This window comes from Heptranchias perlo, chromosome 4, assembly GCF_035084215.1.
Source record: "Heptranchias perlo isolate sHepPer1 chromosome 4, sHepPer1.hap1, whole genome shotgun sequence".
NCBI classification, from domain to species: domain Eukaryota; kingdom Metazoa; phylum Chordata; class Chondrichthyes; order Hexanchiformes; family Hexanchidae; genus Heptranchias; species Heptranchias perlo.
Genome location: NC_090328.1, coordinates 64,518,513 through 64,538,346, shown reverse-complemented (window position 1 = coordinate 64,538,346; position 19,834 = coordinate 64,518,513). Strand labels below are relative to the sequence as shown.

The 19,834-nt window shown below is 47.5% G+C and overlaps 1 protein-coding gene across 2 annotated transcripts in view; it reads left to right on the top strand.

The window, feature by feature from the left end:
* The window catches only part of cep120 (centrosomal protein 120), an 83,958-nt gene that overhangs the window by 43,883 nt on the left and 20,241 nt on the right, over window positions 1-19,834 (top strand). For both annotated transcript variants that reach the window (XM_067983038.1, XM_067983039.1), the window contains one exon: window positions 10,796-10,888. In XM_067983038.1, the coding sequence (XP_067839139.1) occupies window positions 10,796-10,888 (93 nt within the window). The remainder of the gene's footprint in view (window positions 1-10,795; window positions 10,889-19,834) is intronic.

Below are 19,834 nucleotides of genomic sequence, written 5' to 3'. Positions count from 1 at the left end.
GCGATCAGGTGGGTTGGTGGGGGGGGGGCTGCGAAAATCCGGGATTCCGGGGGCGGGTCCGGAGCCCGGCTCCAACCTGCCCCATTTCCGGGTTCCCCAGTGACGCGCTCACATGCGCGCGCAGCCCCCGCGTGTGGGACTCCCGCCGGCAATTAAAGCCGGCAGGGTGCCACTTAAAGTACTTGAACAGGTACTTCAGGTTGTTTACAGACCTGATTGACCTGATATTTTAGGAGGGATCGGATTTTGCAATTAACTGGGACTGTTTCCCGTACTGGGGGAAATACCCCAGTTCAAATGGATGTGTTGCAGCCATCAGCCTGTGGCAGCTGCAAAGGTCCATTTGACAGGTTGGGGTGGAGACCCTCACTCATTGCAGGAGGCCACTCTGTCAATTTGGACAAAGTTTTGCCGCCTCCACCACCCTCCTCCTAACAATCAAATGCATAAACTTGCACACTTACCTCCCTTGCGGACCTCCTCAAACTTCCCGATGGGGGCCGCCGTAGCTGCAGTCATGACCTCATCGGAGGGCGAACAGCATCACCAGCCTCGCTGGCCACGCCGTCCACCTCTGACACGTGGAACCCCACAACACAGTGCTGTGACACATCCACCTGCACAGCAGGAGGGGGGGCAACCTAAGAGAGAGATGCGCAGCAGAGGGCACTACCCTCGCAATAGGGTCTACAGACTGAGGCTCAGCTTCCTGGACCTCTCTGAGCAGCAGTGCACATGGAGGCTCAGAGTCACTTGACATGTAGCCGTGGACATCTGCAGCCTCCTTCATGCCGAGCTGCTCCCGGCTGGCCCGAGCACCATCTTCTTACCTGTCGCTGTCAATGTCACCACTGCCCTCAGCAACTTCTCCGCATCCTTCCAGGATGCCACCAGGGACATCGCTGACGTCTCTGTCGTCTGCACAAAAAAGCCCTGCAAATACACCTACACCCACTCTGCGGTGACATAATGGGTGGCATCAAGTGTGCGTGTTCATGGTGAACCCCATGAAAGGGACCATTCCACAAGCCAGTCAAGAATGGGCAAGACGTGGCAGTAGTGGTGATAATAATAAGATTTATTGTGCATGTGAAACAAAACAAAAGAAATGAAAAACATGACAAATCGTCAGACACCCTTGTGCATTCCCTTTGTGCTCACAAAACTTTCGCCGTTCATTTCCAGGAACCCCTACATGGTGCTACCCCTGTGGCTGCAGCAGAGGTAGTGGCAGGTTGCTCTTGTCCATGCCCTGACCGATTAGATGCTTTGGGCCGACGCCCTCTGGGTTTGGGTGCCCGTGAGGGCCCCTCCAAAGACTGCTCCACCTGCACCTGTGCAGGGGCAGACTCGGCCACCTGGAGAGGGGGCAACATTGCGGGTACTGGTTGAGGGGGGCAACGGGTGAGACGTGGGAGTGCTTTGAGTGGCGTCCCCACTTCCATGTCCCCTTTCACCATCATCCCTCTCATGGCCCAGGCCCACATCACTCCTTCCACCCTGCTGGACGGCAGTTTGGAGGACTTGTGTGAGGCCTTGGAAGGCCACTTGTAAAGTATCTGTCAGCCTGTTCAAGGCGGCAGAATGTTGCTCACCCTGCATCCAAACGGCCGTTGTCAGGGCCTGAATGGACTCATTGTTGAGCCGTGCTTGACGCTCGAGGGAGGCTAGCCTTTCCTCCACCGCAGACATTCCCACACCTAACCGCGACACAATCTCAGAGATGCCTTCATGTCCCTGCGACACTATCTCCCCCTCAAACAGATATTCTGCTTTGGATACTGTTGGGGGCGATGGCATATCAGGGGAAAGCAGCAAGAGCCAAATTCGTGGCACCACGGGTGGCTCTGCTGCACAGGAGGGGAGGAAGAAAAATGGCAGGGCTATAGTGATAGGGGATTCAATTGTAAGGGGAGCAGATAGGGTTTCTGCGGCAGTAAACGTGTCCCCAGGATGGTATGTTGCCTCCCTGGTGTTAGGGTCAAGGATGTTACTGAACGGCTGCAGGGCATTCTGGAGGGGGAGGGTGAACAGCCAGTCGTCGTGGTCCATATCAGTACCAATGACATAGGTTTTAAAAAAAGGGATGAGGTCCTGCAAGGTGAATTCAAGGAGTTAGGAAATAAATTAAAAAGCAGGACCTCAAAGGTAGTGATCTCCGGATTACTACCAGTGCCACATGCTAGTGAGTATAGGAACAGGAGAATAGACAGGATGAATGCGTGGCTGCAGGGATGGTGTAGGAGGGAGGGATTTAGATTCCTGGGACATTGGGACCGGTTCTGAGGAAAGTGGGACCTGTGCAAGCGAGACGGGTTACACCCAAGCAGGACCGGGACCAATGTCCTCGTGGGGGTGTTTGCTCGTGCTGTTGGGGAAGGTTTAAACTAGAGTAGCAGGGGGATGGGAACCTTAGCGGGGAGTCAGAAGGGAGTAAAGTTGAGAGCAGCAAGAGAGGGCAAGACCCAGGGGAAATTTACAATACAAGTAATACAAACAGTTGTTCAAGAACAAGTGAAAGGGAAAAGCGTAGAGCAGCAGAAAGAAAGTGTATTTTAGACACTACAGATAAAGTGAAAACTAGAAGGCGTAAAGCGATTAACCCAGCATCAAAGCTGAAGGTCAGGCTAGGGTGTGTTGCCCAACTAAGAGTTCTATATACAAATGCACGGAGTATAAGGAATAAATTAAATGAACGACAGGTTCAAATTCAAATTGGAGGGTATGACATAATAGCTATGACTGAGACATGGCTGCAGGATGGTCAGGATTGGGAACTAAATATACCGGGTTATCAGGTCTACAGGAGAGATAGGGAAAATGGAAGAGGGGGAGGAGTAGTCTTAGTGATTAGAGATGAAATCACTTCAATGATAAAGGAGGATATAACGAGAGGTAAGCAACCAACAGAGACCTTTATGGGTTGAATTGAGAAATAGGAAAGGATCTAAGACTATTGTGGGAGTTGTGTATAGGACCCCTGGCAACAGCTCTGAAGTGCTAGATTGTATAAATGCAGAGATTAGACAAGCGTGTAACAAAGGCATAGTGGTCTTAATGGGGGACTTTAACCTTCACATAGATTGGGGAAAGCAGACTAACAACTGTCAGAAAGATAGTGAATTTCTTGAGTGTGTCCGGGATAGTTTTCTACAGCGGTATGTCCTGGAGGCAGCAAGGGGACAAGCCATACTAGATTTAGTAATGAGTAATGAACTAGATTTAGTTAACAGCTTAACTGTGCGTGAACATCTATCCAATAGCGATCATAACATGATCGAGCTCAATGTAGTGTTTGAAAGGGAAAAAAGTGAATCAGCTGCTAAGAGTCTAGACTTTAGTAAGGCCGACTTCAATGGGATGAGACAGAGACTGTCCACAGTAAACTGGGCAAATCTGTTAATGGGTAAAATGACTGATGATCAGTGGGAAATGTTTAAAGAAACATTTAACGAGATACAGAACCGGTTTATACCCCTGAGGGGCAAGAACTCTACTTGCCAAAAAAAACAGCCATGGACAACTAAAGAGGTAAGGGACAGTATAAGACATAAGGAAAGGGCATACAAAAAGGCAAAAAATGGCACAGATCCTGGCGAAGGGGAAAGATACAAAGATCAACAAAGGGTCACAAAACAGATAGTAAGAGTTACAAAAAGAGAGTACGAAAAGAAACTTGCAAGTGATATCAAAACCAATACGAAGAACTTTTATAGTTATATTAGGAAAAAGAGGGTGGTCAGGAGCAGTGTTGGCCCCTTAAAAACTGAAAGTGGGGATATTGTCATTGACAATGGGGAAATGGCGGACATGTTGAATAATTACTTTGCGTCAGCATTTACAGTCGAAAAAGAGGATAGCATGTTGGAAATCCCAAGAAAACTAATATTGAATCGGGGACAGGGACTCGATAAAATTAATATAAGTAAAGCAACAGTAATGAAAATAATAGCACTAAAGAGTGACAAATCCCCAGGACCAGATGGTTTCCATCCCAGGGTTTTAAAGGAAGTAGGTGAGCACATTGCAGATGCTCTAACTATAATCTTTCAAAGTTCTCTAGATTCAGCAACTGTCCCTCTAGATTGGAAAATTGCACATGTCACGCCGCTTTTTAAGAAAGGAGAGAGAGGGAAACCGGGGAATTATAGACCAGTTAGCCTAACATGTGTTGTGGGGAAATTGCTGGAGTCTATAATTAAGGATAGGGTGACTGAACACCGAGAATTTTCAGTTAATCAGGGAGAGTCAGCATGAATTTGTGAAAGGTAGGTCGTGCCTGACAAACCTGTTTGAATTTTTTGAAGAGATGACTAAAGTAGTGTACAGGGGAATGTCAATGGATGTTATTTATATGGTCTTCCAGAAGGCATTTGATAAGGTCCCACACAAGAGACTGTTAGCTAAGTTAGAAGCCCACGGAATCGAGGGAAAAGTACGGACTTGGTTAGGAAATTGGCTGAGCGAAAGGCGACAGAGAGTAGGGATAATGGGTAAGTATTCACATTGGCAGGATGTGACTAGTGGAGTCCCACAGGGATCTGTCTTGGGGCCTCAATTATTCACACTATTTATTAACGACTTAAATGAAGGCATAGAAAGTCTCATATCTAAGTTTGCCGATGACACAAAGATTGGTGGCATTGTAAGCAGTGTAGATGGAAACATAAAATTACAAAGTGATATTGATAGATTAGGTGAATGGGCAAAACTGTGGCAGGTGGAATTCAATGTAGACAAATGTGAGGTCATCCACTTTGGATCAAAAAAGGATAGAACAGGGTACTTTCTAAATGGTAAAAAGTTAAAAACTGTGGATGTCCAAAGGGACCTCGGGGTTCAGGTACATATATCATTGAAGTGTCATGAACAGGTGCAGAAAATAATCAATAAGGCTAATGGAATGCTGGCCTTTATATCTAGAGGACTGGAGTACAAGGGGGCAGAAGTTATGCTGCAGCTGTACAAAACCCTGGTTAGACCGCACCTGGAGTACTGTGAGCAGTTCTGGGCACCGCACCTTCGGAAGGACATGTTGGCCTTGGAGGGAGTGCAGTGTAGGTTTACTAGGATGATACCCGGACTTCAAGGATTCAGTTACGAGGAGAGATTACACAAATTGGGGTTGTATTCTCTCGAGTTTAGAAGGTTAAGGGGTGATCTGATCGAAGTTTATAAGATATTAAGGGAAACGGATAGGGTGGATTGGGAGAAACTATTTCAGCTGGTTGTGGATTTTAGGAGTAGGGGGCACAGTCTAAAAATTAGAGCCAGACATTTCAGGAGTGAGATTAGAAAACATTTCTAAACACAAAGGGTGGTAGAAGTTTGGAACTCTCTTCCGCAAACGGCAATTGATACTAGCTCAATTGCTAAATTTAAATGTGGGATAGATAGCTTTTTGGCAACCAAAGGTATTAAGGGATATGGACCAAAGGCAGGTATATGAAGGTAGATCACAGATCAGCCATGATCTTATCAAATGGCGGAGCAGGCACGAGGGGCTGAATGGCCTTCTCCTGTTCCTATGTTCCTATACCCTCCTGTACCTGTGCCACCATTCCCCTCATGCAGGAGTTGGACTCCTCCATCCTCTGCGCGATTGTGGAGAGTACACGTGGCACCTGTTCCAGCACGTCAGCAATGTGCTGCTGCCCCTCGATGACTCTCCTTTTCATGGCTGCCTCCCAGGGTTCCGCATCTGGGTCCAGCTGAGCAGAGACTGGAGAAGAGTGCTCCCATCGACGCGGACTCTCCACTGCTGCCCCTGCCACCAGGATCTGCTCGTGCTCACGTGTGCGTGGTGACTCACCGTGTGCAAGCCCAACTAAGTGAGGACGGGGACCCACCGAGGTGTATGTATCTGCGCTGGTGGATGCGTGGCTCAGATGTGATGATGGACCCTCAGAGACCAGCAGGTCCTCTGAGGAATCGCCCTCCACGCTCACAGCCCTCGCAGATGGCCCTGCAAGAGAACAGAAAGCAATATTAGGCATGTGGACAGATGTTGAGGTGCTGCAGATGCCAAGTGATGCTAAGATCATTCGCTGTCATGAGTGCTGAGTGTTAGCTTTCTGTCACCGGCTGTTTGTGCAATCCCAGCCTCGGCATCCACTACGGACAGGCACTCCAGCGTGCGGCTGATGTCCAACGCCTGATGCTCCGTGTCCGTTAGGACCACCTGGTGTGGCGGGCCCCCTCCGGTCCGTGCCCTTTCCTGGGCGTTCTGGCATCTCTTCTCCTATCAAGGCAAAACACAGAGGCATGATTGAGTGATGGTTGCATGGTGAGCCGCTGCATGCATTGGTGTGGGTGGGGTTGAGCGTGAGGGAGATGCATGGGATGGTGCGTGTGCAACATAGCCATGATATTGTATGAGGATTGGGTTGCGTGGTAGTGTTCGAATGGGGACAGGGGTGGTGAGTACACGCAGGCAAGGTGAGGATTATAGTTGAGTGGATGTGAGGAGTGATGCGAGAGCGTTGTGGTTCCAGTGCAGAAGGGGTTGTGTGGTGGTGGAGGTGATGTGGAAGACGGAGTGTGGGAGAATGCGTAAGTATACTCACTTTGCCTAACCTGGTTAGATCATTAAATCTCTTCCGGCACTGGACCCAGGTTCATGCCACATTGCCGCAGCTGCTGACCTCCTCGGCCACCTCCAGCCATGCCTTCTTCGTGGTGGAGGAAGGGCACTTCCTCCCATCAGACGGGAAAAATATTTCCCTCCTCCTCCCCACCCGATCCAGCAGCAGTCTGAAAATCTTGTGGCAGCCTTCCCTCTGGCATGCTCCATGGTGTAGCATTGGTTGTTTGCTGCTTGAGGAGCATTGGTGGACTGCCCCTTTAAATAGAGCTCCTCCAGCTGACAGACCTTAATGCGCATGCGCAGTCCGCCCGCCGCGCAGCTTACCACTGGGAAACCCGGAAGCAAAGGTAAGTGGCTCCAATTATCCAGTAATTGCGTGCAGAGCACAATGATTTCACCGGGCGTGTTACCCACGTGCCCACTCGACCCCCTGCTGAGAACCCGCCGCCCTGTTAATATTGAGCCCAATACCTTTGAGAAGGGTGTGAAGAATAAGCCTGGTAACTATAGGCTGATTGGTCTAACATTATTTGTGGGAAAACTCTTAGAATCCATAATTCAAGATAAATTTAGTGAGCATTTAAAAATTCAGGGCTTCATCAAGGACTGTCACCACAGATTTGTTGAAGGCAAGTTGTGCTTGACAAATTTAATAGTTTTTTGAAGAAGTGATTGATTAGATACATGTAGTGTATATGTAGTTTCAGAAGATTTTCAATTAGCAGTCTGGAAAGTTCTTTTAAAAATTCAGGCATATGTTATAGGAAGCATAGTTGTAGCGTGGATTGAAAATTGGTTGATGGACTGGAAACAGAGTTAGGGTAAATATTTGTTGTGTGGACTAGACGAGTTGGAAGTGGTGTACCTCAGATCGGTGCAAGCCCCGCTTTAGTTCTTGGTGTATGTAAATAATTTGGACTTGCACAAGGGAAACATAATCTCAATTTGTTGATGGCACAAGAGAGGTTTGACAAATAATGAGGATGGTTAAAAATAATAGTCAGGAAGAGATGCACAGTTTAGGGAAATGGGCAGACAGGTGGCAGCCACAGTTTAATGTGGATAAGTGTGAGGTTGTACATTTTGGGGAATAAAACAGAAATGGGAGTCTAACAATGAAAATACACTAAATGCTGTGCAGGAACGAAGGGACATGGGAGTTCAAATACATCCTTCCCTGAAAGTGCGAGTAGGTTATATTAAAAAAAAAAGCCAATAGAATTTTGGGTTTTATAAATGGTACATACAGTACAACAGTAAAGAAGATATGATTAATTTATACAAAACATTGATTAAGCCACAGTTACAGTATTGTATGCAATAAGAGCAAACAGCATAGATTCACCAGGATGATTCTAGGGATAGGAAACTTCAGTTATGAAGAGAGGATTGAGATCCTGGGACTGTTTCCACTGGAACAATGAAGGCTAAGAAGAATTTAAAAAGATTTTCTGAAGTTATGATCAACTGAATAAGGAAAGACAATTTCCTCTCAGGGAGTCAGAGATGAGAGGGCTTGAGTTTAAAATTGTCAGTAAGGAGAAAGCTTAGAAAAGCATGGAATGCTTTGCCACAGTGGGTGGTTGAGGCAGAAACCATAGAATCTTTGAAGGGAAAATTCAGTGCGTATTTGATGTAGCGGAAGATACAGGACTATGGGGAGAATGTGACATAGCGGGGTTAGTTTTGGATTGCTTTGGCAAAGACCTACACACACAATCAGTCAAATGGCTTCTAAGCATTTATATTTTTGTGATACTATTTGTTCGACCTTGCTGAGTGTAAATTTGCTGCCATGTTTGCCCACAAAACAAGCCTTCAAAAGTAATTCATTACCTATGAAGCGCTTTGGAATGACCTACGGATGGGAAAGGGACAATATAAATTCAAATTTGTTTCTTGTCAAGGCAATCCCTACCAGTAGTTCAACACACAAGCCTCACTTTCTCTCTGCTCCCAGACCCCTCAGCATGCTGTCCACTGCTCCAATACTCCCAGACCCATTAACTCCCTAAGCACTGTTCTGTTTCCATATCTTCCCATCAGTATTCACCTCCCTTTCCTAAAACTATCACCCCAATCACAGTGTTCCCACAATCCAAGGCCATGGTCCCATTTTCACACTTAGAGCCTACCTCCCCCTTGCCCTGGTCCTCACATGACCACCCGACTAACACGACTGAAACTACCCTGTACACCCCCTCTCAGTGCAGCCTGATTTGCCCACCCCTCTAGTGTTCAGATGCCAACATCAATTGTGGCAGACATTAGCTTTTCCCAAGTTGCCAGGCCCTAGTTCCCATCCCTGACTGCTGTTGGATCTTGCTGCTGGACCCCAATATCCCACTTGCTCTGTACTCCTAGGCTGTGGACCATCTTCCCAGTGCTCCCAGCTTGCATTTCTTCCCCATTCCCTTCCAGTACTACCAGATCCTGGGACCCTACTCAGCTCTGATTCACCCTCTGACTCACTTCAGCACTCCGTATTCTCCTCGTGCTGTCATAACCCCAGGGCCACCTCCCTAATACTTCTAAACCCTACAACTTGATCCCTACTGCTCCTGAGCCCGACATACCTACTTCCAATCTGCTGCTTGTTTCCTATCATTTTACTGCGTATTTTGGGCTTTAAATAAGATTAGGTAAAAATTCAAAACGTTGTTGAAGGACCATGTAATAGTTTAGGCCACTCACTCACTTCAAGGGAAAACAGTGACATGTAATTTAATCTCCAAAGCTCTGTAAACAAATCCAAAATACAGGGTAAATTCAGTTTTTATTACCTTGTCCAATCACTAAATCAGTGGTCCTGGTAATACATTGTGGTGTGTGGCATACCCTTTTTCTTCTCCCTCCCATTCTTAAACATGTCAACATGATCATTTCAATGTGAGTGTTTTTAAAATTCCATTTTTCAGTAAATTGGTTGCCTGCTGTGATGGGAACAGTCGAGGGTCTTGTACGTTGCTGCTTCAGTTAGTAATTTCAGTAATAGAGTTGAATGATGAGAGAACAAACTTGCATTTATATCGCGCCTTTCACGACCTCGGGACGTCCCAAAGCATTTTACAGCCAATTAAGTACTTTTAAAAAAAATGTCGTTACTGTTGTAATGTAGGGAAATGCGGCAGCCATTTTGTGCACAGCAAGGTCCCACAAACAGCAATGAAATAAATGATCAGGTCATCTGTTTTAACGTTGTTTGAGGGATAAATATTGATCAGGACACAGGAGAACTTCTGCTTTTCAAATAGTGCCACGGGATCTTTTATATCCAACTGAAAGGGCAGACGGGGCCTCTGCTTAATGTCTGCTAAACAGCTGAAACCTGTTTTATACTGGTGTTTGGTCTTTAGAACCAAAGCTGCCTTATAGTTAGCCTCTATTTGAACAATTATATGTCCTGCAATAACACCCTTTTTAACTAGTCATTTAGGTTTGTGCTAATAAAATAGAAATGAAAACTGCAAATATTCAAAATCTGAAATTAAAAACAAAAAATGCTAGAAATACACAGGTCAAGTCAGCATTTTTATAAGACTGGTTATGATATTTAGGTTTAAGCTCGTGCTGATCTGGACTTAAGTCATCATTAATTATAGGAAGAGTTGTGGAGTTCCACTTGTGTACAGAGCTCAGCTTTGGCCAGTAAATTGTAAATCTGTTGAGACCATGGACAAGTGCATCCGCACTTTCAATAGTTTTAAATGAGCCCTGCTTAAGTTTATAAAATGCCTAGAAGGTACAGTAGACCCCTAAAGACCTTTTTTTAAAAATAGGCTTGACGCCTGAAATTCCTAGCCAGCACTGCAAGAGGGATGGTATAAATATACAGGGTAATTCAAAACATCTTGTGGAAAAAGGTGACATTGGTCTCTGTTACAGGCAGGTTACAAGTGCTAGTGATGAGAAAGTTTAGGAACAGGAAGAAGGTATATCAAGATCAACAAGTCTGACCCTTTTTTACAAATCTTAATATTGCCTTTTTTTTTCCCTACCTCCCTTATTTGTTTCGTTATGATGTTTAAGCATATCGCCTCAATAACAGATATTGTAAACGAGGCTTTTGTCTTGCTTTTTAGAGAGGGAGTTGAAAGGTGGAGAACAACTTGTCTAGATACGACTTGTAAATTTACATTGCAATATGTTTTGTAGATTGCTTATACTGGAAAGGAACTTCACCTTTGTATTTTTTGTGATTAATGACAGGTGGTTGAATATGCTGTGCTTGAGGAACAACTACAAAAAACATTGGCAGATCTGGAAAAAAGAGAGCGGCAGCTTACTAATGGCGAAATAGAGGTAATTGTGTTTAAAATTTATTTTTTACGGTACTGAAGGCTGTAAAATAATTTAACCACAGTTTTAGTTGAAACCTTTCCAGCTGCTTTATGAACATGATATGATCTTTTACTTTATATGCATATGTAACATCATAATTTAATTTGATAATACTTTAAAAGAAAGACTTTTTAAAAAAAATTGTTATTTTTTTCTTGGGAATTGGGCAGTGCTGGCAAGTTGGCAGTTATTGCACATTCCCCGGTTCCCCTGTAGGTGGTAGTGGGCCTTTTTGATTCATTGCAGTCCTTGATGGTGTTAGGTAGGGAATTCCAGGATACTGACCCAGCTATGGAGGAATGGCAATCTATGTCCTAGTCAGGATGGTGCGTAATTTGCAGGAGATCTTGGAGATGGTGTTCCTATGACATTGCTGCTTTTGCCTTTCTCAGTTGTAGAGGTCACATGGCCGGGAGGTGCTGTTAAAGTGAGCTCGTAAAATTCTGCAATGCATGCTGTGGGTCGTACATACTGCAGCCACAGTGTGCTGGTGGTGAAAGGGATGGATACTGAATTTAGGGCACCAATGAAATGAACTGCTCTGTCATGGATGATGTTGAATTTCTTGAGTGTTCCATCACACTCTTAACTTGAGCCTTTTAATGGTGGAGTGGCTTTGAAGGGTCAGGAGGTGCGTTACTCTTCCAGCCCTCTTAACTGCCTGATATGGCCAGTTAAGCTCATGATCAGTGGTGACCGCCAGGATGTTGATGGTGGGGGACTTGACGATAATAGTGCCGCATTTTTATATATGTATATATTGTTCTCAATGCCTGAAAATGCTTCACAGCCAATGAATTATTTTTGAAGTGTAGCCACTGTTGTTTAGGCAAACGTGGAAGTCAATTTGCACACAGCAAGGTCCCCCAAACTGCAATGAGGTAATGACCAGTTAATGTTTTTGGTGTTAGTTGAGGGATAAATGTTGGCCAGATCAGATACTGGGGAGCTCCCCTGCTCTTCAAATTGTGCCTTAGGACCTTTTGCATCCTCTTGAATCGGCAAACAGGGCTTCAGTTTAACATCTGATATGGTTAAAAGCAAATCAAAATTAAGGTGAATATGTCTTCACTATAATCTAAGATTATTTAGGATAAGATTGTTTTCCTTTCCTCATTCTCGTACCACAATTATTTGGTAAGTCACTAAATGTGGTTATGTGTTTGTGAATCAATCTTGTACCTAATAGTAACTGAATGTTTTGAGGCATGACAAACTTTATTGTTGTGCTCATGTCTACTTAATCAAGTCCACTGTGCAAAAGTTTATCACAGTATTTTATTCACCCATAATGTAAAGCAAATAAAATGTAGAATTAGCCTTTCAAATCCCTGACGACACCAATTGTCATTTAAGTATTCATTGTGTAAAAATGACTTTCCATTTGAGATTAAAAAATGCAAAATTTAGGGATTACATTCAGCAAGAAAGCATTTTTCTTCCAGAATTTGTGATGCAAGATGGAAACTTACTCAGTGTTAAAATTATACATTGTTCAAGTTTGCATTCCCATATCTTAATACCTAAGAAAACAGAACTGAAAAATCAAACCTTTATTTCATCAACAAATTCTGGAATAATGTGCACATTTTCATTTTGCTTACAGTAAGATAATTCAGTTACCTTGTTTAATTTTTTAAAAATGAAATTTTCTTCATTGTTTCAACTTCAGCATTTCCTCTTTGATAAATGACTATATGGCTTCTGTTTCAAGTTTTGAGAGAATAATTTCCTGTAGCTCTGATGTCAATAGCTCACCGACAGTTTTTCAATACTCCTAACCATACTGAAATTACATTTCAAAATTGGGATTCTGTTCACTCTGTTTTCCTGGAAAATGCAATTATTTGAATACTGCAAATTAACACAGCCTGTATGGTTACGCTGCAAGGCTGCCTCCTCCTGAATTATCATGGTGAAGCAGTAGGGAGATAGATGAGTTGCCGGACTGGGGTCTCTGACTGCCTGAATGGTGTATAAAGCAAATCACTAAGAACACTCGAATTGATGCCTTGACGAGAGTATTCGTCAAGAGCACCAGATGAATCCACAACACCTTCACCATACCTCCTTGTCAAGGACCCGTCTGGGGTTTGCTACCGACTCTGCCTAAGAGTTACTGATGCCTAAATTTGTCTTGCTGAACTGTCTTGTGAACTTAGGAAATTGACAGGCAGGAAAAGACCAGCTGGTCCATCAAACCTGCCCCACACCATGATGGCCGGATCATTATGGCTAAACACATCTTCCCTCACTGCCTTGCACCCACCCCCGCAGCCATGTAATCTCCTGGGAGAGACAAAAAAATAGAAAAAACCCAGGGCCAATACGGTTTAAAAAAAACCTCTAAAATTCCCCTCCGACCCCCCCTCAGGCGATCGAAAGCAGTCCAGGAGATCACATGAACCAAGTGATACCTATAATGACACTTAACTTCTATGTGATGTGATCTCTGCCCCAGTCAGGAACCGGTCCAGCTCCCTCTTGAAGGCATACAGAGGGTCAGCACCCAGCCAGCAATTTAATCCAGAGGCTCACAATTCTCTGGGAAAAGAAGAACCTCCTGACATCCAGTCTATTCCTACTCTTCCATAGTTCCCTGTTCATCCCCAGTCTGTGAAACTTGAATAATCTATCAACAGGGATGCTATCCAGCCCGAATTATTTTATAGACCTCTATCAGGTCACCTCTAAGTCTACAATGCTCTAAAGTAAATAAACCTAGGTCCTTGATCCTATCTGAGTAGCTGAGGTTCTTTAAGCTATGAATGATTCTTGTAACTCTGGACCTTTTCCAAAGCCCCTGTATCACCCACCAGGGGGACCAAAACTGGACACAGTACTTCAGATGCGGTCTGACCAGCGACCTGTATAGTGTCAAAATGGTGTCTTTTGATTTATACTGAAGGGTTGTATTAATAGAACCAAATACCTTGTTAGCTTTAGCTACAGTTTCCCTACAAGTGTATAAAAAGGAAGAGGGTAGCTAAAGTAAACATTGGTCCCTTAGAGGTTGAGACTGGGGAAATAATAATGGAAAACAAGGAAATGGCAGAGGAATTGAACAGATATTTTGTATCTGTCTTCACAGTAGAAGACACTAATAACATACCAATAATAGTAGAAAATTAAGGGGCAAAGGGGAGGGAGGAACTAAAAACAATCGCTATCACTAGAGAAAAAGTACTAGGTAAACTAATGGGTCTAAAGGCTGACAAGTCCCCTGGAGCTGATGGCTTGCATCCGAGGGTCTTAAAGGAAGTGGCTACAGAGATAGTGGATGCATTGGTTGTAATCTAGAATTCACTAGATTCTGGAAAGGTCCCAGCGGATTGGAAAACCGCAAACGTAACACCCCTATTCGAGAAGGGAGTGAGACGGAAAGCAGGTAACTATAGACCAGTTAGCCTAACATCTGTCATTGGGAAAATGCTAGAATCCATTATTAAGGAAGTAGTAGCAGGACATTTGGAGACTCCTAATACAATCAAGGAGAGTCAACATGGTTTTATGAAGGGGAAATCGTTTCTGACAAATTTATTAGAGTTCTTTGAGGAAGTATCGGGCAGGTTGGATAAGGGGGAACCAATGGATGCAGTATATTTCCAAAAGGCATTCGATAAGGTGCCACATAAAAGATTACTGCACAAGAGTTCATGGTGTTGGGGGTAATATACTGGCATGGATAGAAGATTGGCTAACTAACAGAAAACAAAGAGTCTGGATAAAAGGGTCATTTTCAAAATGGCAATCTGTAACTAGTGGGGTGCTGCAGGGCTCAGTGCTGGGGCCTCAACTATTTACAATATATATCAATGACTTGGATGAAGGAACAGAGTGTCTTGTGGCCAAATTTGCTGATGATACAAAGATAGGTGGAAAAGCAAGTTGCGATGAGGACACAAAGGGCTCGATTTTACCAGGCCTGCGGGTTTCCGGCGGGTTGGGTTTCGGGAGCGTGGTCAACACGCTCGGTGAAATTAGTGGGTTGCCCGCGCGATCGTAGCAGGCAAACCACTAATTGGAGCCACTTACCTGCTCGTCCGGGCTCCGCGCTGCTGGTCTGCACGTCTGCCGGGCTGCGCGTGCGCAGTACGATCTGACAGCTGGAGGCTCTCTAAGTTAAAGGGGCAGTCCTCCACTGACAGATGCTGCAACCAATGGAACAAATTACAGCATGGAGCAGCCCAGGGGGAAGGCTGCTCCCAGTTTAATGATGCCTCACCCCAGGTATCATCAGATGGGGTGAGGGGGAGGACAGAGCTCTTCCACCCGGCGGGCGGGAGGAAGCGGCCTGCCTCTGCCACCAAGAAGGCCTGGCTCGAGGTGGCAGAGGAGGTCACCTGCACCACCAACATATCGCCCACCTGCATACGGTGCAGGAGGCGCTCCAATGACCGCAGTAGGTCAGCCACAGTGAGAACACGTGGTCTTTCCCCTACACTCCGTCTGCCACAACACTGCCCCGACCCCACATCTCCTTCGGCACCGCCAACACCACTCTGTCACATCACCCCTCATACCCACTCAAACCCCATCCTCATCTTACCTGCACCTACTCACCTCGCGAGTACTCACCCCGCCACTAACACGTAACCCAATCCTCATCTAATCTCATGGCTCTATCCCATACTCACCCTCTTGTGCATCTCCCTCACGGCCAGCCTCACTCAACCTGCCACCACCTGTGCTGCAGCCACAGGGCATGCATCACATATGTGCAGTAGGCAGCGTAAGGCAAACGTGTCGTGATGCACAAGGGTGTTTGAGGGTTTGTCATGGGTGTTACCTATATTGAATTTCAGAACAACTCACATCACATTATATTGGCACCACCACTGCCATGTCTCCGCGAATCCTGTCTGTTTTGTGCAATGATGCCCGCTCCTGGGTATCACTATGAGGACCCACCACTGTTGCCACCCATTGTGTTACTGCAGAGTAGGTGCAGGTGTATTTGCAGGGCTCTTCCGCGCAGACGACTGAGAGACATCGGCGGTGTACCCGGCTGCACCCTGGAAGGATGCGGTGGAGAAGTTGTGGAGGGCAGTGGTGACTTTGGCAGCGACAGGTAAGCAGATGGTGCTGGGGCCAGCCAGGAGCAGCTCGGCATGAAAGAGGCTGCAGATGTCCACGACTCCATGTCGAGTGAATCTGCGCCTCCGTGTGCACTGCTGCTCAGAGAGGTCCGGGGAGCTGTGCCTCGGTCTGTGGACCCTGTGGCGAGGGTAGTGCCCTCTGCGACGCGTCTCTCTCTGCGGTAGCCCTCCCTCCTGCTGTACAGGTGGATGTGTCACAGCACTCTGTTGTGGAGCTCCACGTGTCGGAGGCGGATGGCGAGGCTGGTGATGCTGTTCACCCTCCGAGGAGGTCACGACTGCAGCTACGGCGGCCCCCATCCGCAATATGTACATCTGAGGGGGTCCGCAAGGTAGCCACATGTCTCCGGACCCCGGGGTGAGTGTGCAGGTTGGTGACTTTGACCGTCCGGAGGGGGGTGGTGGAGGCCACACTTTGTCCTAAGTGACAGAGCGGCCTCCTGCAATGGGTGAGGGTCTCCCCCCACCCCCCCCCCCCCCCCCCCCCCCAACCCCACCTTTCAAATGGACCTTTGCAGCTGCCACAAGCTGACGGCTGCAACACGTCCAGTTCAACTAGGACTGTTTCCCCCAGTGTGTGAAACAGTCCCATGTTTCTCCAAAATCACACACAGTCCCTTAATCAGGTCAGTTAATGACTTGAACAAGCAAAATAAATACACTCAAGTGGCATCCCGCTGGCTTTAATTGCCTGCGGGATTCCCACCAGCGGGGGCTGCGCAGGCACCCCCGCACGTCATCGGGGAACCCAGATGTGGGCGGGATCGTGGCATGATCTGGTCACGTGCCTGGTTATCGGGATTTTCGGGGCCCCCCCCCCCCCCCCCGCTGGAAACGCACAGGAAACCCGCCGGTAGAATCAAGCCCAAAGTGTCTGCAAAGGGATATTGGCAGGTTAAGCAAATGGGCAAAAATTTGGCAGATGGAATATAATGTGGGAAAATGTAAAGTCATCCACTTTGGAAGAAAAAAGCAAAATATTATTTGAATGGAGAAATACTACAAAATGCTGCGGTACAGACGGATCTGGGTGTCCTCGTACATGAAACACATAGGGCTCGAATTTAGCAGGCCTGCGGGTTCCCAGCGGGTGGTCCTCCAGGAGCGTCGAAAACGCGGACGGCGAAATTAGTGGGTTGCCCACGCGATCGTAGCAGGCAACACACTAATCGGAATCAATTACCTGCTCCTCCGGGGTCCACGGCGCTGGCCTGCGCAGTACGATCTGTCAGCTGGAGGCTCTCTAGTTAAAGGGGCAGTCCTCCACTGACAGATGCTGCAACCAATGGGACAAATTGCAGCATGGAGCAGCCCAGGGGGAAGGCTGCTCCCAGTTTAATGATGCCTCACCCCAGCTATCATCAGATGGGGTGAGGAGGAGGGGGAGGACACAGATCTTCCCCCCGGCGGGCGGGAGGAAGCGGCCTGCCTCTGCCACCAAGAAGGCCTGGCTCGAGGTGGCAGAGGGGGTCACCTGCGCCACCAACATATGGCCCACCTGCATACAGTGCAGGAGGCGCTGCAATGACCGCAGTAGGTCCGCCACAGTGAGAACACAAAGTCTTTCCCCTACACTCCGTCTGCCACAACACTGCCCCCACCCCAAATCTCCTTCAGCACCGCCAACACTATTCTGTCACATCACCCTTCATACCCACTCACACCCCGTCCTCATCTTACCTCCACCTACTCACCTCGCCAGTACTCATCCTGCCACTAACACGCAACCCAATCCTCATACAATCTCATGGCTCTATCCCATACTCACCCTCTCGTGCATCTCCCTCACGGCCAGCCTCACTCAACCTGCCACCACCTGTGCTGCAGCCACAGGGCATGCATCACATATGTGCAGTAGGCAGCGTAAGGCAAACGTCGCGTCAGCATGAAGGGGGTGCACAAGGGTGTCTGAGGGTTTGTCATGGGTGTTACCCATATTGAATTTCAGAGCAACAAACAGCACACATTATATTGACACCACCACTGCCATGTCTCCGCGAATCCTGTCCGTTGTGTCCAATAATGCCCGCTCCTGGGTATCACTATGAGGACCCACCACTGATGCCACCCATCGTGTTACTGCAGAGTAGGTGCAGGTGTATTTGCAGGGCTCGTCCGCGCAGACGACTGAGAGACATCGGCGGTGTAGCCGGCTGCACCCTGGAAGGATGCGGAGGAGAAGGTGTGGAGGGCAGTGGTGACTTTGCCAGCGACAGGTAAGCAGTTGGTGCTGGGGCCAGCCAGGAGCAGCTCGGCATGAAAGAGGCTGCAGATCTCCACGACTACATGTCGAGCGAATCTGCGCCTCCCTGTGCACTGCTGCTCGGAGAGGTCCGGGGAGCTGCGCCTCTGTCTGTGGACCCTGTGGCGAGGGTAGTGCCCTCTGCGACGCGTGTCTCTCTGCGGTAGCCCTCCCTCCTGCTGTGCAGGTGGGCGTGCAACAACACCGTGTTGGGGGGATCCACGTCTCTGCGGCGGACGGCGTGGACTGCGAGGCTGCTGGTGCTGGTCATGCTCTTCGTCCTCCGAGGGTGTCCACACACCACCCAACTGGCAGGTGTTGGTCTGAGGGGTTGTGCAGGGTAGGTGTGTGGTTCCTCGGACTGGGGCTGCGGTCTCGTGTCGGTCTGTCCTCTGGCTTGGCGGGGGGTGGTGGAGGGCAGGGGTTGCCCTATATGACGGGGTGGCCTCCTGCGTGGGTGAGGGCTCTCCCCCGTGGAGCGCACCTTGGCACCTGCCACAGGCTGCTGGCTGCAACACGCCTGGTTGGATGGAGACTGTTTCCCCCAGTGTGGGAAACTCACTGCCTTGAACCTAAAATCCCACACTTCCTCTTTTGACAGCTGCTTCAGCTCATTAACTGACCACAACGAGCAAGTTAAGTACTCTCAAGTGGAACCCCGCTGGCTTTAATTGCCTGCGGGATTCCCACCAGCGGGGCTTGCGCGCGCAGCCCCGCACGTCAGCGCGGTACCCGGAAGTGGCCGGGATTTCGTCGCGATCCGGTCACATGACCGGAGATCGGGATTTTCGGGGCCCCCCCGCTGGAAACCCGCAGGTCACCCGACCCTAAAATCGAGCCCATAAAGTCAACATACAGGTGCAGCAGGTAATCCGGAAGGCAAACGGAATATTGGCCTTTATTTCCAGGGGGATGGAGTATAAAAGCAGGGAAGTCATGCTACAACTGTACAGGTGCTGGTGAGACCACACCTGGAGTACTGCGTACAGTTCTGGTGCCCTTATTTAAGGAAGGACATACTTTCATTGGAGGCAGTTCAGAGAAGGTTCACTAGGTTGATTCCAAGTATGGAAGGGTTGTCTTATGAGGAAAGATCGTTCAGGTTGGATCTATACTCATTGGAGTTTAGAAGAATGAGAGGAGATCTTATTGAAACATACAAGATTCTGAGGGGACTCGATAGGGTAGATGCTGAGAGGATGTTGCCCCCCATGGGGGAATCTAAAACTAGGGGGCATAGTCTCAGAATAAGGGGTCGCCCATTTAAGACGGAAATGAGGAGGAATTTCTTCTCCCAGAGGGTCGTGAATCTTTGGAATTCTTTACCCCAAAAAGCTGTGGAGGCTGAGTCATTGAATACATTCAAGACTGACTTAGACAAATTTTTGATCAGCAAGGGAGTCAAAGGATATGGGGAAAAGGCGGGAAAGTGGAATTGAGGTAAAAATCAGGTCAGCCATGATCTCATTGAATGGCGGAGCAGGCTCGAGGGACCGAATGGCCTACTGCTCCTATCTCTTATGGTCTCTACATTGGTCGTGAACCTTTAGTGATCTGTGCACAACA